General features: G+C 34.1%; 5 protein-coding genes across 5 annotated transcripts; 2 read left to right on the forward strand and 3 right to left on the reverse strand.

The window, feature by feature from the left end:
* Positions 1 to 79: 79 nt before the first annotated feature.
* LOC100775514 (GDSL esterase/lipase) lies at positions 80 to 2,902 on the forward strand. The gene is made up of 5 exons (NM_001369194.1): positions 80 to 437; positions 865 to 1,074; positions 1,183 to 1,358; positions 1,616 to 1,886; positions 2,293 to 2,902. The coding sequence occupies exons 1-5, from the start codon at positions 173 to 175 to the stop codon at positions 2,535 to 2,537; spliced, it is 1,167 nt and encodes a 388-aa protein (NP_001356123.1). The 5' UTR covers positions 80 to 172; the 3' UTR covers positions 2,538 to 2,902.
* Positions 2,903 to 3,203: 301 nt separating this feature from the next.
* LOC106799423 (uncharacterized) lies at positions 3,204 to 5,715 on the reverse strand. Its single transcript, XM_014777760.2, has one exon. It carries the CDS (start codon positions 4,467 to 4,469, stop codon positions 3,582 to 3,584), a length of 888 nt encoding a protein of 295 aa, XP_014633246.1. The 5' UTR covers positions 4,470 to 5,715; the 3' UTR covers positions 3,204 to 3,581.
* A 1,074-nt stretch (positions 5,716 to 6,789) lies between these two features.
* Positions 6,790 to 9,868, reverse strand: LOC100305578 (CAAD domain-containing protein). Its single transcript, NM_001250437.2, has 5 exons — positions 9,625 to 9,868; positions 7,918 to 8,012; positions 7,569 to 7,676; positions 7,384 to 7,455; positions 6,790 to 7,137 (listed from the first exon to the last, which is right to left on the reverse strand). The coding sequence occupies exons 1-5, from the start codon at positions 9,773 to 9,775 to the stop codon at positions 7,072 to 7,074; spliced, it is 492 nt and encodes a 163-aa protein (NP_001237366.2). The 5' UTR covers positions 9,776 to 9,868; the 3' UTR covers positions 6,790 to 7,071.
* Positions 9,869 to 10,542: 674 nt separating this feature from the next.
* LOC100776061 (uncharacterized) lies at positions 10,543 to 11,770 on the forward strand. The gene has a single exon (XM_003528769.4). It carries the CDS (start codon positions 10,558 to 10,560, stop codon positions 11,473 to 11,475), a length of 918 nt encoding a protein of 305 aa, XP_003528817.2. The 5' UTR covers positions 10,543 to 10,557; the 3' UTR covers positions 11,476 to 11,770.
* A 3,055-nt stretch (positions 11,771 to 14,825) lies between these two features.
* Positions 14,826 to 15,719, reverse strand: LOC100777129 (eukaryotic translation initiation factor 1A). The gene has a single exon (XM_003528771.5). It carries the CDS (start codon positions 15,479 to 15,481, stop codon positions 15,044 to 15,046), a length of 438 nt encoding a protein of 145 aa, XP_003528819.1. The 5' UTR covers positions 15,482 to 15,719; the 3' UTR covers positions 14,826 to 15,043.
* Positions 15,720 to 17,971: the final 2,252 nt, after the last annotated feature.

Genomic DNA, 17,971 nt, shown 5'->3' on the forward strand with positions numbered 1-17,971 from the left:
TAGGTAACTATCAGCAATCCGTTTGTTAACTAGTCAACTTTAGAACAACTGATTCAGTGCTTGGCCTTATCTTCAGAATATGCATGCAGTTCATATAATACGGATCTCTCATTGCTACCTTTAACAGCATTAGCCTCTGGAAGCACTTGATCAAGAGTGAAAAACAAAAAAAATGATGGGTACCCTTAAGGTGTCCAACAGTAGTTTATACATATTTTCGAAGTTCCTAGTAATTTGTATGGTGATGATATCTTCTTTGGTTGATTCAAGTTATTCCTTGTGTGATTTTGAGGCAATCTTCAATTTCGGGGATTCAAATTCGGATACGGGTGGGTTTCATACAAGCTTTCCAGCACAACCTGGTCCCTATGGAATGACTTACTTCAAAAAACCAGTGGGGCGTGCTTCTGATGGAAGGCTCATTGTTGATTTTCTCGGTAATGGACCTATTGTTATAGCATTTTGAGTTGCATGTTTTTTATTTTTAACTTATCTATTAGAGCTTAATAGACATCTATTCTTAATGTAAACTTTATTAGTTTAATTATGCTCTGTTAACATAAAAAGTAGTATTACGCCACAAACTAATCAATCATAAAGTCTGGTAAAAGTTAATAAATTTATGTGATAATTTATGATTAAATCACAGTGTAAAAATTCTTTACATCATTTGTGTATGAACTATTTGAAGTTTATGCTCACAATTTAATTAGAAATCATTGTTGTTACGACTTTTAAGATGATTCAGCAAACTTATGGTACATAATAACAATTGAATAAAATGTAAAGATCCTTCAGCTTGTCATAGATATATTATTGATTCTATTAAATATTTGATATGTTATTTTTGTGTTGAACATGCAGCTCAGGGTCTTGGATTGCCATATTTGAGCCCATATCTGCAGTCAATTGGATCGGACTATACTCATGGGGTTAACTTTGCATCTTCGGCCTCCACTGTGATTCCGCCCACAACTTCCTTCTTTGTCAGTGGGCTAAGTCCATTTTCCCTCTCTGTTCAACTCAGGCAAATGGAGCAATTCAAAGCCAAAGTTGATGAATTTCATCAACCAGGTACACAAAAAATGTTACTAGAAACTTGAATTTGTTTTTATAATAATAATAATAATAATAATAATAATAATAATAATGTACTCACCTACATCTACATGTCTTACACAGGAACAAGGATATCATCTGGAACGAAAATTCCTTCACCGGATATATTTGGAAAGGCCCTTTACACATTCTATATTGGCCAAAATGATTTCACTTCCAAAATAGCAGCCACTGGTGGTATTGATGCAGTGAGGGGCACCCTTCCTCACATCGTTTTACAAATTAATGCTGCTATCAAGGTTTGACTATATCAAGCATGTTATGTAATCATATTTTAGACGATTTTTGACTTTTCGTGGTATATTCATTCATTCAGGTTGGCACATTATTAACATATGAGAGGTCAAATTATGTATGACATGTCAGACTATTTTAATGATGCATTTTTAATACTAGTACAAGAAAGTTTCACACCATTAGAATAGTAATTCAAAAAATTAAGCATGATTTATTTATTTATTTCCAATTTTTGTTCTAATGCAATTTCTCTTTTTAGGAGCTATATGCACAAGGGGGGCGTAGATTTATGGTATTCAATCTTGGTCCTGTGGGATGCTATCCTGGATACTTGGTGGAGCTTCCTCATGCTACTTCTGACTATGATGAGTTTGGATGCATGGCTTCTTACAACAATGCTGTAAATGATTATAACAAACTGTTGAAATATACATTGAGTCTAACCAGAGAAAGTTTAGTAGATGCTTCCCTTATTTACGTGGACACCAACTCTGCTCTCTTGGAGCTCTTTCACCACCCCACATTTTATGGTACAAGCACCTTCCCTTGGCTTGTTTAGTTTAGCAATGATCTTATGAATGCTCCTTATGAATTACTGTCATACACATACACCCTTTTAGCCATTATTCACCAAAAATATTAGCACTCTTACAGGATTGTCTAAAGTAATCTTAATTGTTGACGAGAAAATTAACAATTGATATTTCGATACATTTATGTTTTGTCATACATGTACGCGTGACGGTTGATTTTCTCATAAATGATTGAAATTACTTATACATGATTGTGATTATGCACGAAATCAATTATATTACCAAGTGCCATATGCTGCAAGTGCTATTGTTAATTATTATGAACTTGATATTTATATACCAACCATACTGATTCCACATGCGTAGTGCTGATTTCTGGTTTCAATTTGTTTTCTTGGAGCAGGACTAAAGTATAGTACCAGAACATGTTGTGGGTATGGAGGCGGTGTGTACAACTTTAACCCTAAAATTTTGTGTGGCCATATGCTAGCAAGTGCTTGTGATGAACCCCACAGCTATGTGAGCTGGGATGGCATCCATTTCACGGAAGCAGCGAACAAGATTGTTGCACATGCCATTCTAAATGGTTCTCTTTTTGATCCCCCTTTCCCTCTTCATGAACATTGTGATCTCCAACCTATTGGTTGATCCAATGCTTGCGGCTAGGGAGGGGTCTTTCTTCTTTACCAATTAAACTATTTTGAAATGCTCAGCCATCATATTGTTAAATAATGTTTTTGATTTTTGGGGTGTCACTTTCATGCTTGTGTGTAATAGTTTGAACAAAAACATGGTACTTGTTGGTAGCATTACAATTTGATGAAAAACAAAAATCATATACAAGTTCAAGTTAAGCTTTGATAAATTTCTGAAAGTGCTGAACTAATTGGGGTTCAGAGTTGTCCTATCTTCATAGAAAGATTGTTATATGTTGTAATGTTTTTTATTTGAGTATTCACAAAAAAAAATGTTTTGATTTGAGTTCCAATAAAAATTCCATCAGATTTGAGTTCTAATGATTGTCATATTTGTCAATTTATGAACACTTAAGGGCGTGAAAGACAAAAACCAAGCTGCAACATCTTTGGTACTTCGTGCGAATAGATGTGGCAATCTTGGTCGAAGAGACCTCTTTTAAAATTCATAATTCCTAGGAAATTCTTGTCTAAGTAATATTAAACTAAATGGCTAGAAGCATTACAGCGCAGCCAAGCAGGGACTTCCAATTTGGTATAATAAAAAAATTAAACAAATGTAAATGCTCAGAAGAGCCAAGTTTGCCGTCCAGCATATAATGCAAAACCACTGTTTGTATTTGTTTTTAATAACCAACCTGCACAGCTAGTGCAAATATATAGACAAGAGAGAAGAATACAAAGGGGGTGGTAGGGTGTGACCTGTGAATTAAAAAAAATTCGTTATCTGTGCATAAATTCCTAATAAAGAAATTTAAGTGAAAACAAAACGTGACATCAAAGTGCTATTGACACCTATGATGATGACTATATAAGTTTATATATTAATATAAAAATGCTAAATTTGTTTTAAGCTGTACTGAACAATTGTTTTGTTGAGAAGGATCAAATTCAAAACAAACGAAATTTGTGTACTTATTCATTTGCATGAAGTAAATCAAATACTACAAGAGAGAAAGGAGGAAAACTGGATCACCAACTACTAATGAATGGCATCTTAATTCTCAAGAGTTGGTTGGGTTCTAAGCATTGAAGCTGATGGCAATTTAGTTTCTCCTATCCAAAATGTATCAAAAAGCTCACCCCCTTCTGAATTTCTCTCCATTTTTCTTATTCTTCTCTTCTTGGCCTCCTTAACTAAAGCTAGCAAGATCAAAACCAATATGACCAACCCAACAAAACCTATTACAAATCCCAACACCCACCATTTGGTAAATCTCTTGCTATGGCTCCGGGAATTAGGTTCTTTTGGGGAAGGAAATGATGGAACTACAAGAGTGTAGTGCCCTTGGCTATATACTTCACAGACATATGGCTCAGTCATGTTTTTGAATTTCACCAACTCACCAGCACTGAACTCGGCACAAATTGGTGTGTCATTTTTCCCATGTTGACCAACATGCGGAAACCGAATTCTGATGGGGTCACCATGGGTGGTAAAGTTAATCTTCTCATCTACCAATACTTTTTCTGAAGAATTGTAAGCCATAACACCAAAAACTGGAGCCACTATTGTGTAGTTAGGCACATTGAAATAATGAGAAGACCAATTGCCCAAGTTTTCAAACAAAATAGTTATTCTCTTCTCATTAGGCTGCGGTAGAATCCGCGGCGGAAGACTGAAGAAACTATAATTCATTCCTCTTGACCATAAAGAGAATCTGTGCAATCTAACAACTGAAACTTCCATGCCTGTGAAGTTAGAAGGAAGGGAAACATTGTATACAACACCTGTTCTAGGCCTTTCTGTCTCTTTGTTTGCTTGTTTGCAAAGAAAGTCATCTAATGATTCATGGTCGTAATAAGACTGTGAGCCACCTACCAAACATGACAAAAACAAAGACAATGTTAACAATGTAACTTGCCACCATCTATGGAGCCCCATGAATGTCACCCCAGAAGTCTTCTTCTGTCTCTAGTGCTGAATTCTTCAATGGCTTTCATGGAAATCCATGGATGAACCAAACCCATTGAAGCTTCTATCATGCAGTAATATTTCCACTAATCATCAGTGGAAGGACAAGTTTTCTCACTACAGGCACAAACTATGATTTTTTTCCTTCTGATTTGATTATAGAGAGAGACAAATATTAATGAAATGAAACTCACAATCAGAATCCTTCCCTAACCAAGTACTATGGCAGACTTTGGTTGAGAAGGTATATATAAGAGATCAGAATCTCCTTGAAACACTTGGCTTTATTTCTCTTCCCTCTTCCTACAATGAGAGTTTCTTATAACACAGATGAAGAATACTATAAAGATTCCTTAATAATGATGTATTGAAGTGGTTGAGAAGTTAAACCTGTACCACCTTATACAAATGATTAGGTTCCCAAAGGGGAAGAGAACAAGGGTCTGAATTCTTCAACTCTTGTTATGTATGTGGAGATTCTATTGGAGTTTCTTGTGCCTAGAAATGAGGTGTATGTGGCTGTGGGGAAATTAATGAGGCGATGAAATATGAGTTAAGATGTTGTATTGTAATGACATTGGTCAGCAAATGAAAAGGGGCATGGAACCTTTCAGAGTTGGTGATGCCTAATGGGGTGGTGTTAATTTTGTTATTCAATGCCTGTCATTATTTATTAGATTCTTCAACGACAAGGGTATTTTTTTAGGTCCATATTTTTGGTCCGTTCTTGCATTCTATTTAGAGTTTTTGGTCAAGGGATAAAGGGAAAAAAAATGAGTTGGTAATCAACTGTGCCAACGAGGACTTAGTTGGAGCAATCCCATACAATACAAGGGGTGGAAGTCATGCATCCCCAATGCCTATTTTAGGCAAATGATTCGTTGGGGTGGCAATTTAGTTGGTGAGTTTTAAATGATAAGTTAATTTTGTTGTCATTTGTCAATGTGTAATTAGTGTGGTGAGGTTGAACTTGTACAAAACTATTTTTTAAAAAAATGTTTTTGCAAAATTCTTATATTAAACTCTCCAATTTTACCTTAAAAAAAAACTCCAATTTCTAGAATGGTTTAATATTTAAGACAGCATGTAAGGACGAATTAGAATTATGACGTAATATTGCATCTTGGATCCACTTTTTTCATGTCAAATTATGTAAAAGACATTACATGTTTGATTTCCTATTAAAAAAGAGTTCAAATTGATTTTAGATCTTGAATTGATTCTAAATTTAAATAATTTTAAATGATTTTTGTGTTGGATAAAAAAATATTATACTAAATTTTATAATAAAAAAATTTAGACATAAATCACCTTATTTCAAAATCAATTTTATAAATTAATTTCATTCAAAAATGATTTTACCAACTCTCATTCAAACATGTTCTGCATCGTATGTTTGGATCTGAGTCCAATATTCACCTTTAAAAGCAAATCCGCACCAAAATTGATGAAACGTCGAAGATGCAAGAAAGGAACTAAAATAATTTTGCATTCAGACAACAAAATTTCATTTTTTTTTTACAAAATTCCATTTGCAGATTTGCCCCATGTAAACCCATGTCTAAGGAAGGAAAATGTCAAAATCCAAACATGCTACACTATTTAGAGAAGAGATTTTGACAAAAATAAACTATAGGTTAAAGGTTTCAGTTTTAAATTTAAATTTTTAAATTTTAACAAAAGAAGCACACTTACAGATTATGCTCTTTAAAATAAAATGCCAGAACCACCAATCTTGTCAATCCAAAGAGGAAGTCTACATTCTACAGATGACATAGGCCGTTCGAACTCCAAGTCACATCCAGCTCACGTATAAAAACTTTGTTAATGTGATCTAAGAATGGTTTCATTTGTGTACAGCCACTAATAGTAAATACTACTAGTATTTGATAAGTTATTTAATATAGTAGGCTACACTTTTTTCTCTGTATAAATACTTAAATTACACAGCCTTTCCTTTACACTCACCTTTACCGGAGTTGTGAGGAAGGTAAATAAGATAATTTTAAGTCCTAAAATCGATGACAGTGTACAAAATTTACTGTTGATGACATTCAAAGTTGTTATATTAAGATTTTGAAGTTAAAGGGGAAGAACCTGTAATTTAGTCATCTATCATATCAAGGAGGAGAGTATACTTTAGCTTAAATTTTATTTTATCAAAAAACAATTTAATAGTTGGTTTATATCAGAGAAAAGCACAGGTCAGAACCAATCCGATTATTTTGATCTAATTACCTTATTGCAAGGTGATCTTTCAATCTATCATGGTCAAGACACAGAAGCAATTGGTCCGATATATGATATTTCCGTGTTCTATACTCATATATGACTTAAATTTCTTATACAGTGAGGAAGTGAAAGGATAATGGTTTCCATTCAGAGCCATATACATAAAATTTGCTACATTATTTTTAACAATGAAATGGGTTCATTACAGGGGCAATACAGGTTGAGAGGAATTCTATTCTACTCCAAGGGATACATATGACTCTTATACAGGGGATAACAGCACAACAAAAACAAATGGTGCTCAGAAGATAAACTTGACTTGATACCTGCTAACACCACTCTATTCAGTTCCAGTAATTTTCTTCTTCAGTGATTCAATGTCTGTAGCTAGCTCCTTCCTGCTAGACTGTATAGAAAGAAATACATATAAATTACTTATAAGATGTACACCGAATAAGGCATGTGTTGTGGAAGTAGAAAAGGGTAAGTGGATCCCATGGAACAAAAGAAGTGATCATTCAATACAAAAATATTGACACCAATGTAATCTCAAAGCTTGATATACACAAAACCACCACTTATGTCCATACAACAAAACATGTTAGATTCTAAAATCTAAAATAGTAAAGTATTGGTGATGTATTTTACTTACCTTAAACAGAAGGTATCGGTAGACAAACCATCCAGTGTATCCAAGCCCTACCAACTCCATAATCTTTGGAAGCTGAAACGTAAATAAGATAATTTCAGATTGGTTAGCCAAGCTTTATATAAAAACCCAAGCATATAATATAATATGGTAGAAGTGAATTATATTCACCAGGAGTGATGGCTTACCAAGGGAACTGAGTTGATGGCGCTCACAAGAATTGACGATAGCCAAATAGCAACTATAGCCCCTCCACCATAAAGAAGTACTGTGGACTTGTTTTCAAGAGCATCCCACTGATAATGATAAATGGAGGATATTATTTCCACTTAGTTAAAACTTAACATACTGTTTGGTTGGAGGGGAGGGGAATGGATAGTAAATAGGGGGAGAAAATCCCTCCCCTCCTTTGAACCAGTCAGTATGTAAACGAAGGATTGGCAAAGAGGAAACTAGAATTGCAAGATCGAGGATTTGCTAAAACGAAGTTCAGGATAAACCAAATTGTTGAAATCAGTCAAGTAGTAAACTTCTTGCCTTTTCCTTCAAATCTGTGAACACCTCATTGGCATCTACTGAGGATGATTCCTCTGAAGAAGCTCTGGTCTGAAGCAGAGAAGATTTTCGGGACACTGAAAAAGTGGAAATAGAAGAAAACGACTAAACGATGAATAAATAAATAAAAACATATAAAAAGCAATATGACTAAGCTCAATAAATAGAACATTGAAAATGCAACAAACAGTAAAATATTACTACTCAGGGACACACTAAAACTACAGATACAGAAGGCTTAACCAAGTGTACAACTTCAAGACTCTTAGACAAGTATTAAATGTGGTGAGCATTAATAGCTCCATTCACATAGCAGAAACTAGCTTAATTTTCTGGATTAAACTTTGGACTTGGCAAAGTGTATCCACCCCATAAGATGTTTACCACCCTCAATTTTAAAATTCAAAAGTGTTTTCAGTTACCCCACAAGACAATGAGCACCACCTTGGACATAAGTTCTAATTGGATAAACTTCCTAATAAGCACTTATAGGAGAAGAAAATAAGAAAGTAAAATGAATTAAGTTACCACTCCTCACTTGATATCTCTGTAGTTTTCTGTTTCTGGGCTCAAGCCCCTTTGTTTTTTTAAAGAAAAAAAGTTTCTCACATAAGTTAAAATTAGCCTATACATCAATTAAAACCAGCTTTTGAATAAGTTAAATGACAGCGCTTCTGTATAAGCTTAAGTGTATAAAGTTAATTTTAGCTTATGGGAGAAAATTAGTTTTACCTTATTTTTTTCAATAAAAGCTTTAGTCGAGATGATCAAAACATGGAATAAGTTCAAACTTGAAACAAGGTACAAGACAATCCTACCTCTCATTTAATCCTCTCTTCCACTTTAGAAATGTAAGAGTAAACTTCAAATAAATAAAGGAGAAAAAATTATATAAGAGGAAACTAGGGGGGAGAGACATACATTATTCCATGAATGAAACAAGATATAAGAGTTGGACAGCAGCTTATTAGTGCTGGAAGGCCTCAAATTAAAAATATAACAATGTTAATAACAATCATACTATCTATGACAAAATAATAAAGCAATTAGTTTGACATGTTTGGTTGAGCTTATTCATAAACACTTCTAGGAGAAGAAAAGAATGAAATGAGCTTCTCCATAAGCTAAAAGTTTAGCTTATGCAATGGAGAAACTCATTTTTTTCTTCTCCTAGAACCGTTTCTGGGGATGTTTATCCAAATAGGCTCTTCATATTTATTTTTTTTTCTTTTTCATTTTCCTGAGGCATTTCGGCCGAAAGCGATCTTTGCCGGTCTGAAACTAAAATTTGACATCTCTCCCAACAAGAATTTGAACGTGGTTCACCACTTGATTGAAGACTAACCTCTAGACTCAACTCCATTAGTAACTCAAACCAAAATCTAATCGAAAATTTTACACCCCATTGTTTAGAGTCACCAAAGTTTAACACCTTTTAATGTCTTAATTTAAGAGGAATGGAAAATTCGAAGATTTTTTTTTTATCCATAGGAATTAACGCACCCAACTTAACCACAAAATGTATGCTAATTTGAAGATTAAAACCCCAAGGAAAATGAAATATAGAAAAAGAACAGAATGCATATTAATTTATAATAATTCAAAATTAGAATTTTTTTTAAAATTGAAATTTTCAAACATGCAAAATAACAAACAAGGAAAAAGAGAAAGAAGGAAATGAAAGAGTACCTGAAAAGTTGTTGAGGGAAGGTGAGAACAAAGTGGTTTTGGTGTTGGAGACGCGAGGAGGGAGAGAAGGCAAAGCAGAGCAGCGGGTAACGTTGGTGGTGGTCGGAATCCTAGGTGGGAGTAGCACCGTCACTGCCGCCGCCGCTGCCATTTTTTTATTATTATGAAAATGTGACGCGTATCACTCTATCTATCCCCAAACCAAAAAATTTGGAACTTTGGTTGGTTTTCCTATACTCCCTTCAAATTCAATAGATATTTATTTAATTGTTTTTAGAGAAAAAAATAAAAATAGAAGGACATGTTGTTTACATTGACTTGTTATCCACTACCATGAGACAATCTAGGACACCGATTCCAACGACTTGACACGTGGAAGAACTTCACTCCCTCATTGGCCACTTCCCTATCTTCAAAATCCACATCCCATTAGCGTATCTACTACTTCTACAGTTCTACGTCACTTACACTCTGACAGGGCATTCATGGGTTTGGCCACTTTTGAACCCGACCCAATTCAACTAAACACAAAAGCACAATGTAGAATTGAAAAAGGAAAATCAATAAACTGTTTTTGTTTAAAGTATATGTTTCGTAAACAATTTTCAAAACTTTCATAAATTTTGAATGAGAAATGTTAAATAGTCTAAGATTATCTTAGAAAACAATCTTTTGAAATAAAAAAATGAGAATGGAATCAAACATGTGCTTAATCTACATCCATCACTTTGATTTTTCTGTTTTTAAAAGTACTATTTTCAAAACAATCTTCAGAATTTAATAAATTTTGGATGAGAACCACAATGGTCAGTCAGATTTTTTTATACAGATTAACGACAAAAATCGTACTCTATAATAATAAAATAATTTTAAAAATACTAATTATTTTAAAAAACAGTTTCTAAAACCAAAATTGAGGAGGAAATTAAACATATGCTTTTATTCTACCACCATGACTTGAAATTCTCGAATCTTTCCTGGGCCAGCCCATTGAGGTTTTTCTTTTTGGACCGGCCCATATCTCACTATCACTCCACTCTTCCTTTCTCTTGCCCTACCTCAGAAACCCACACTCCAAAACCACCACCTTCCCCCGAGAGCACAATCCGCCACCAACCCATCACCGGAACCATGCTCCGCCTCCTAAAGCCGCAACCTTTTCCCTCCGGGCACCACCTCATCCAACGCTGCGCCGTGAGCGGCACCGCAAAGGGCAAAGCGAAGATCAAAGCAGGCCAAGCGCTAAAACGCTCCCGCATCACCACGAAGAAACCCGGATCCGCGACCGCAGGCCCACCCATGTCGCGTGAGCGCCAAGAACGTGAGCGCCTCTACGAACAATGCCTTCAAGCCCCAACCCCTCTCCGCCACCTCACCCAAAAGGAGCGCGAACGCGAAGCGGAGCGCGAGAAATTGGGCCTCATCAGCAAGGATCGGCAGCGAGAAATCGACATGATGAAGCGAAAAGACGACAAATTTAAGGTTTCGGAGAAGCCCACGATTATTGGGACACCTGGGTTGGATTACGTGAGTTTAGGTTTGGTGGATGTGGACAAGTTGCCGAAGTATGATTTGACGGTGGAAGATGGGAGGAGGTTGGCGAAGGAGTATAGTAGGGTTTTGATGAGGAAGCATAGGGCGAGACAGGCTGCGGAGTCCAATCTTTTGAGGATGAAGAAGGAGGCTATTGAGGCTTTGCCTGAGGGGTTGAGAGAGGCTGCTTTGGTTCCTGATTTGGCTCCTTTTCCGGTTAACCGGTTTATGGCGACTCTTACGCCGCCTATTGAGGGTTACATTGAGCAGGTTAGGGAGGCGGCGAATAGGATCAGTGGAAAGGAGAAGATTAGGTGATTTTGTGTTTATGAATTTTGTTCACTGTTGAATGGAATGGATTGGAATAACAAATGTCATTGGTTTGTTGTTGGACTGATTGGAATGGGATGCAATGTGATCAAAATGAAATATATTTAGTTTTGATGCTTTTATTGTTGTTCTTGTTGTTTTGAGAGTTTGTGGAATGGAACTATGGGATGAAACTAACTTACTATTTGTTTAGAGGTTGGGGATGAAATGAAATGCTGTAAGCTGCTTCGCATTGTTTGAGATTGGATGAAATAAAATGCGATGTGATGATGGTTTTGTTTTCCTTTCCCTCATTTTGAGGTGTTGGATGAAATTAACTGATTATTTTCTAATTTCAGTCTCTGTTCAGTTATTTCCTAAACAATGGATTGGAATGAATTACCTAATAAATGGTATGATGATTTTATTTTATTTCATTACATGGTAGTTTTGCTGTTTCATTTCACCTAGTTTTTAGATGAAAAATTTAAAAAGGATTAGGTTTTGAAGTGTTTGATGTTATCAGGTTATGTTTGAGCTAGTTTATTTTTTTGTGAAATTAAGCAGTGTGAAAAAAAATTGAAAAAAAGAAATGACTAGTGATCAGGAAAAGTTATGTTTGACAACTGATGAAAATCTTGCAGGATGTTATACTCAAAGAAACCTGTGATAACTTCTTGTGTGGAGCACACTGGAGTGGAATTTCTCTTAGCTGTTTGCTTGTTTGGAGTGAACATATTGAATGATTAATATTGAGCACTGATATTTAACATCTAAGACAGCAACTTCAAATTTAACTTATTGGAATTGATTATTAAAGAAATTCAACAGTATGTCAAATTAGAAACTTGTGCAAGTGATTCAGTAGTCGGGTGCTAAGGCTGTGTTTGATTTGCTTTCACAGAAATCGTGTTGAATGTGCCCTTGAATGTGTGATTTGTGTAAGATAAACATTCACTAAATGTTGTAAATAATACAAATGTTGATTAGAAGAGTGATCCTAAATAGAATCAACTAAAAATGCCCTATCAAGGCAGGAAAAAAATTCCACCAAAAGGCTTGGACTTTGTTTTGGTTTATACAGTTTTAAAATTTCATGTTGGCATTTTTGGGTTGATTCATACCATAATCACCTGTAGTTGCTGTTCTCACTTCTGTGTATACAATTTGTGCCGCTTTAAAGCAATTTATGTGATGAGATGTAATGGTAAAACAAGTATAAAACAGATGCAGACAGAATATATTGAATAATACAAACTGATATTTAGTAGTACTGATATCAGTGTGATATCATTGATGTGTACAACTAGCTTGCAGCAGCAGAAGACCAACTTTAGGAGAAAGGTAGGAGACACTAGTAAAAAAGGACCCTTGTCTAACAACTCCACATTTCACCCTTTTTTTTTCTCATTCTATTCTATTCCTTTCAGTTCTCTTCCACTCATAGTAAAATAGGGGACAAGGGGTATTGAATTGAGAAGGTAAGCAGAAATTACTAACGAGCCTCAGAACTACTATGAGAAGGGAATCATTCATTGTAAATGAGTATTCTCCTTGTTCATCTCTTCTCTAATGACAGATGCTCATTCTTCCTCAATTCTCTATTCTTGTCTCACAAAACTCCACTTCTATCACATTCTGCTGTCTACTTATTGAGTCTCTAAACTTTGGAAACAATAACAGAATGGATAAGCCGCCATGTGCTTATTCTTTCCAATTAATTTTGTTCCTTTCTCTCTGTTGATCTAGCATTCCCTTTGCTCATTGCTCCCATCATTGTTCCATAACCAACTAACTTGGGCTCATATGTTTTAATAACAAGAGTAAAATTAGCAGTATGCATTTTGCCAATAAAATTGGCTGGAGAAGCCTTCCCTTCTATCCTGCTTTGAAGCTACTGCAACTTCATATTTTAAAGAAAATCAAGTCATTGACAATTTTTTTTATAAGATGGAATTTTATGGCTCATTTGTTCTCTTCCCTCGTGGTAGTAGCTTTAATAGTCACCTGTCTCTTTTGAAAGTTAAAACAAATTTTAACCATAGCTCTACGCACAAATTTGTTTGAACAGAAGGTTCTTTCAAGTGGCAGAAGCAATCTTTATTGTGGGCAAGCAAGCTATGGATCTTCGATTTTTTTTTTCTTTCTTCCTATATTGTAGCTTAATCTGATAATGTATAGCTTGTCGATACTAAAAATCATGCTGCACAATCGTAGCTTAGAGGAATAATTCATGACGGCAAGTCTCTTTGTATTTTCCTCTTGATATCAATGATGTGAATGACCAAATCATGCTTTCCCCCTATCTTACATTAACCTGAATATTGTAATCTTATGTGGCCGTTTGTATAATTATGAATTGCTTGATCAATTTAAGCACCTATATCATAAGCCTTGATAACGATCCTATATAAAATAAACTATATCGGAAATGGTGGAACCCATTACAAAACGCCAAATAACGGCTGGGATTGCGGCATCCACCTTTACATGTTCATAACGCCGTTATGGCGGTGCCATTACGGTTACGTGACAACACTGCTCCCAAGACAGAATAATGCAACTATGAAAGACTGCAAAAAGTATTCACAAATTTATAGCCGTCAACACAAACATAACTACTCCAAAACCGTCACAAGAATTACATTCAAACCACACTTCCTGATGACCCTGTATGTTTCTTCTTCTTATGGAAACAAAGACAATGTCCAGGACAGATTCAAACAGTTTTCAATTCAATAATAATAAAAATACAGAGAAAAAGATGAGTAGATCAAAATCAGATTTTCACCCTCAATTTCAACACCCCAAAAGCAAAGACCAAGGTCTTAAAAATATGAGATTTGGTTCCTCTAAATTAAAAAAAGATGCAGGACTAGTTACGTATGTAAAACCAACCATTGATTTTCTCATCACCTATTGAGATTACTTGCTTTAGAGGATTGCTCACTTTAGAGAACCTGGATCCTAAGAAATTGTGGTTGCAACATCAGAGGTTTTCAAGGTCTTTGCAATTGCAATTGTGACCACATCAGCTGCATTTGTTTGCAATTCTGTATGAAACCCAACCATGACTGCAATTTAAAATCACAGCTTCTAAGCTCGATAATCTTCTCCATAAGCACTTCTAGGAAAATAAAATTTACGAAGGAAAATTGAGAGTAGTCTCTATAAGGTAAAATCAACTTTATGCATAAGTTAAAAACCATATTTTATGGAGAAACTTGTCTTATTTTTTCTTCTCCTATATCTTCTTCTTCTATAGGTGTTTATGAAGAAATTTTATCCAAAAAGACCTTAACTCATCAGATAAACAAGCAGAACAAAAGAATCAATAAACTCCAAACATAACAGTGTAGTAACTATAACACCATATAACCGGCTCTTATTTCATTAAAATTCATTCACCATATCCATATGCCACAGTACACAGAGGCAACACCATCACATACCATAAAGTGAATCCATCACCAAATCATAACAATTTCATATATAATCTCAAACAAAAACAAAAACAAAAAAAGAGGCATCAGCAACACAAACCAAAACCAAAACCCTAACTTTTTTTTCTCTTCCTTCAAATCTTATCAATATCCTCATCCTCGAACTCGATATAATCATTTCCGGCCCCATCCTCCTCCTCATCAAGGCCAGCGCCGATGCCCTCGTTGAGCCTGGTGCTGTCAGGAAGCTCGCCGTAGGCCTTGAGGAGCCTGGCCTCGTCGGGCATGTACTTGAGGATGACGTCGGCCTTGTCGTCCTGGTAGTCGCGGAGGCCGACGAGGATGATGTCGCCGGCGGCGATCCAGACCTTCTTGTGCATCTTGCCGCGGATGTGGCAGAGGCGCTTGGTGCCGTCGATGCACATCGCCTCGCAGCGGCCGTTCCCCAGCATCCGGAGCACCTGCGCGTACTCCTGGCCGTCCTCCTTGAACACAAGCTCCCGCTTCTCGTCGTCCGCCTCGTTCTTCCCGCGCTTCCGGTTCTTTCCTCCCTTTCCCTTGTTCTTCGGCATTCTCCTCGACGACGATCGGAAACCCTAGTTTTATTCGATGATTCTCGAGAGAGAAGACTTTGAAGGTGGTGATTTTGTTTCTGTGTTTAAATTGAAGAATTTGCTTTCGTAGGGAAAGTAGGGTCGATTGGGGTATTTGTTTTGGTTTGGGTATGCGTGGGGAATACGAATAAGGGGTGGGTTTCAATGGACCGTATTGCCCCTGCTACTCTAACGTCACTTTTCTATTGTCCCACGGGGAAACCGGGAAAGGTTGCATTTCCTTTTTCCTTTTTCCTTTTTATTCTATATAATTTTTCAGTTATGTGTTCTATAAACTTTTCCATAAAGTTTGATGTGAGTTTAAATACTGATAAAAATATATATGAGTTTAAATACGTTTTTCTCTTCTTCTTCGTAATATATTTTTTTAATTTTAATCTCTATAAAATTATTGTTTTAAAAATAATTTTGGTAAAAATAATCATTTTGATCCATGGATATATAAATGAGTAATAATTTAGTTTCTAAAAAAAATAAAATTGATTTAGTTTATAAATGTGAACTTAATATTAAATTATTGCTCAATCTTACATCTTGGTCCTAAAAATATAAAAATTAATTCTTAGATATTACAACTTAATGACAAAATAATCCTACAAATTTAAGATTGTTATATTTTTATACATTCAATTATTAAATTAGAATTTTTATTCTTTTAATGACTAAATTATCATCAACTTACACATTCAGAAATCACAAAATTATTATCCTATATTTAATCCTTATGATATGGTTAAGGTTGCCAAAGGCTTAAGCATATGTTAAATGAAATAAACACATAATTGTATTAACAATTATATATTTTTATCACATTAAACGAATAATTATAAAAATAGAAAGATAGTGAATTGAGATCATTTAAAGATATCTTTTACTAATGGTAAAAAAAAAAGTTGTAAAAAGGCACTTATAATGAAAAGAAGATAAATTGTTGAAATATACAATTGGGAGAGATGAATCTTAATTTATAAGATAAGAAAGATAGTGAATTGAGATCATTTAAAGATATATTTTACTATTGGTAAAAAAAAGGTGTAAAAAGGCACTTATAATGAAAAGAAGATAAAGTGTTGAAATATACAGTTGGGAGAGATGAATCTTAATTTATAAGATAAAGATAGTGAATTGAGATCATTTAAAGATATTTTTTACTAATGGTAAAAAAAGAGGTGTAAAAAGGCACTTATAATGAAAAGAAGATAAATTATTGAAATATACAATTGGAAGAGATGAATCTTAATCTATAAGATAAGAAAGATAATGAATTGAGATCATTTAAATATATCTTTTACTAATGATAAAAAAAAGGTGTAAAAATACAATTATAATGACAAGCAGATAAATTGTTGAAATATACAATTGGGAGAGATGAGTCTTAATTTATAAGATAAGAATAACAATGAATAATCAAATTCATCATCCAAACCAAAGTGAGTTGTAGTAATAAATTGGTTTTCGTAATAAACAAAATAAATAATGTTCGTATATATAATAGACAAAAAATTATACAATGAGCTTTTCAATATATAAAATATATTTTTTAAATCTGTTAAAAATTTAATAATCTTGTACTTTACAATGCAAAATCAACTATTGATTTTTTATTATAAAAAAAGCAATACCCATTAAATCTAATAATCAACCACTAATGGTGTAAATTATACTTAAAAGACACCTAAAATTCTAAAATATATATTGTTTGAAAATAAAGTAATACATTTTTACAAAAATGTCTTTAATTTAGTATCAACTCTTAATTACTAGTTTTTTAAAAATTGTTTACAAAATTTCTGAAACCCAACAAAAGTAGGGTCTTAACGACCCAGTTTATATACTGTTGTGATAGTAAACATGATGTATTTAGATGTTTATTATAATGATTAAAAATTAAATAAACATGATGTTTAATTGAATGATGTATTTAGATATTTTTTTATAACAATTGATAATTAAATAAATTTGATACTTTTTACATATGTAAATAATTATTAAACCTATGATTTTTATTTATAATTTATATATGTAAAAAATTAATTATTAGATAAAAAATAATCATCACAAAATTTATTATGTAAATTTACATGTATATTAAATATAAATAAAAAATTTTAATGTTATATATAGCTACATTATTTGTTTATAATATAATGTGTTTATTAGCTTAATTGGTTTGAGTGTTAATAAAAAAATCCTATTGCCCATGTATGCATTGGGAATCCGTAGGCCCAATCCGGATTTTCAATCCGTATTTTAAAAAAAACTCATACATATGAGTATACGGATCGTAGATCTATATGATTTCCATGAAAAAGTGAAGAGTATTTTCGTCCTTTCATTGTTTTGTTGGGTGTTCCAACAAAAATAATGGGTGTCCCTAAAAATTTCCTAAATTTATTTGCCTATAAAAAGAAAGCCCATCATGTTTCATTTGAAATTAATATTTTATTG

This window comes from Glycine max, chromosome 7 (genome assembly GCF_000004515.6).
Source record: "Glycine max cultivar Williams 82 chromosome 7, Glycine_max_v4.0, whole genome shotgun sequence".
Classification (NCBI taxonomy): Eukaryota; Viridiplantae; Streptophyta; class Magnoliopsida; order Fabales; family Fabaceae; genus Glycine; species Glycine max.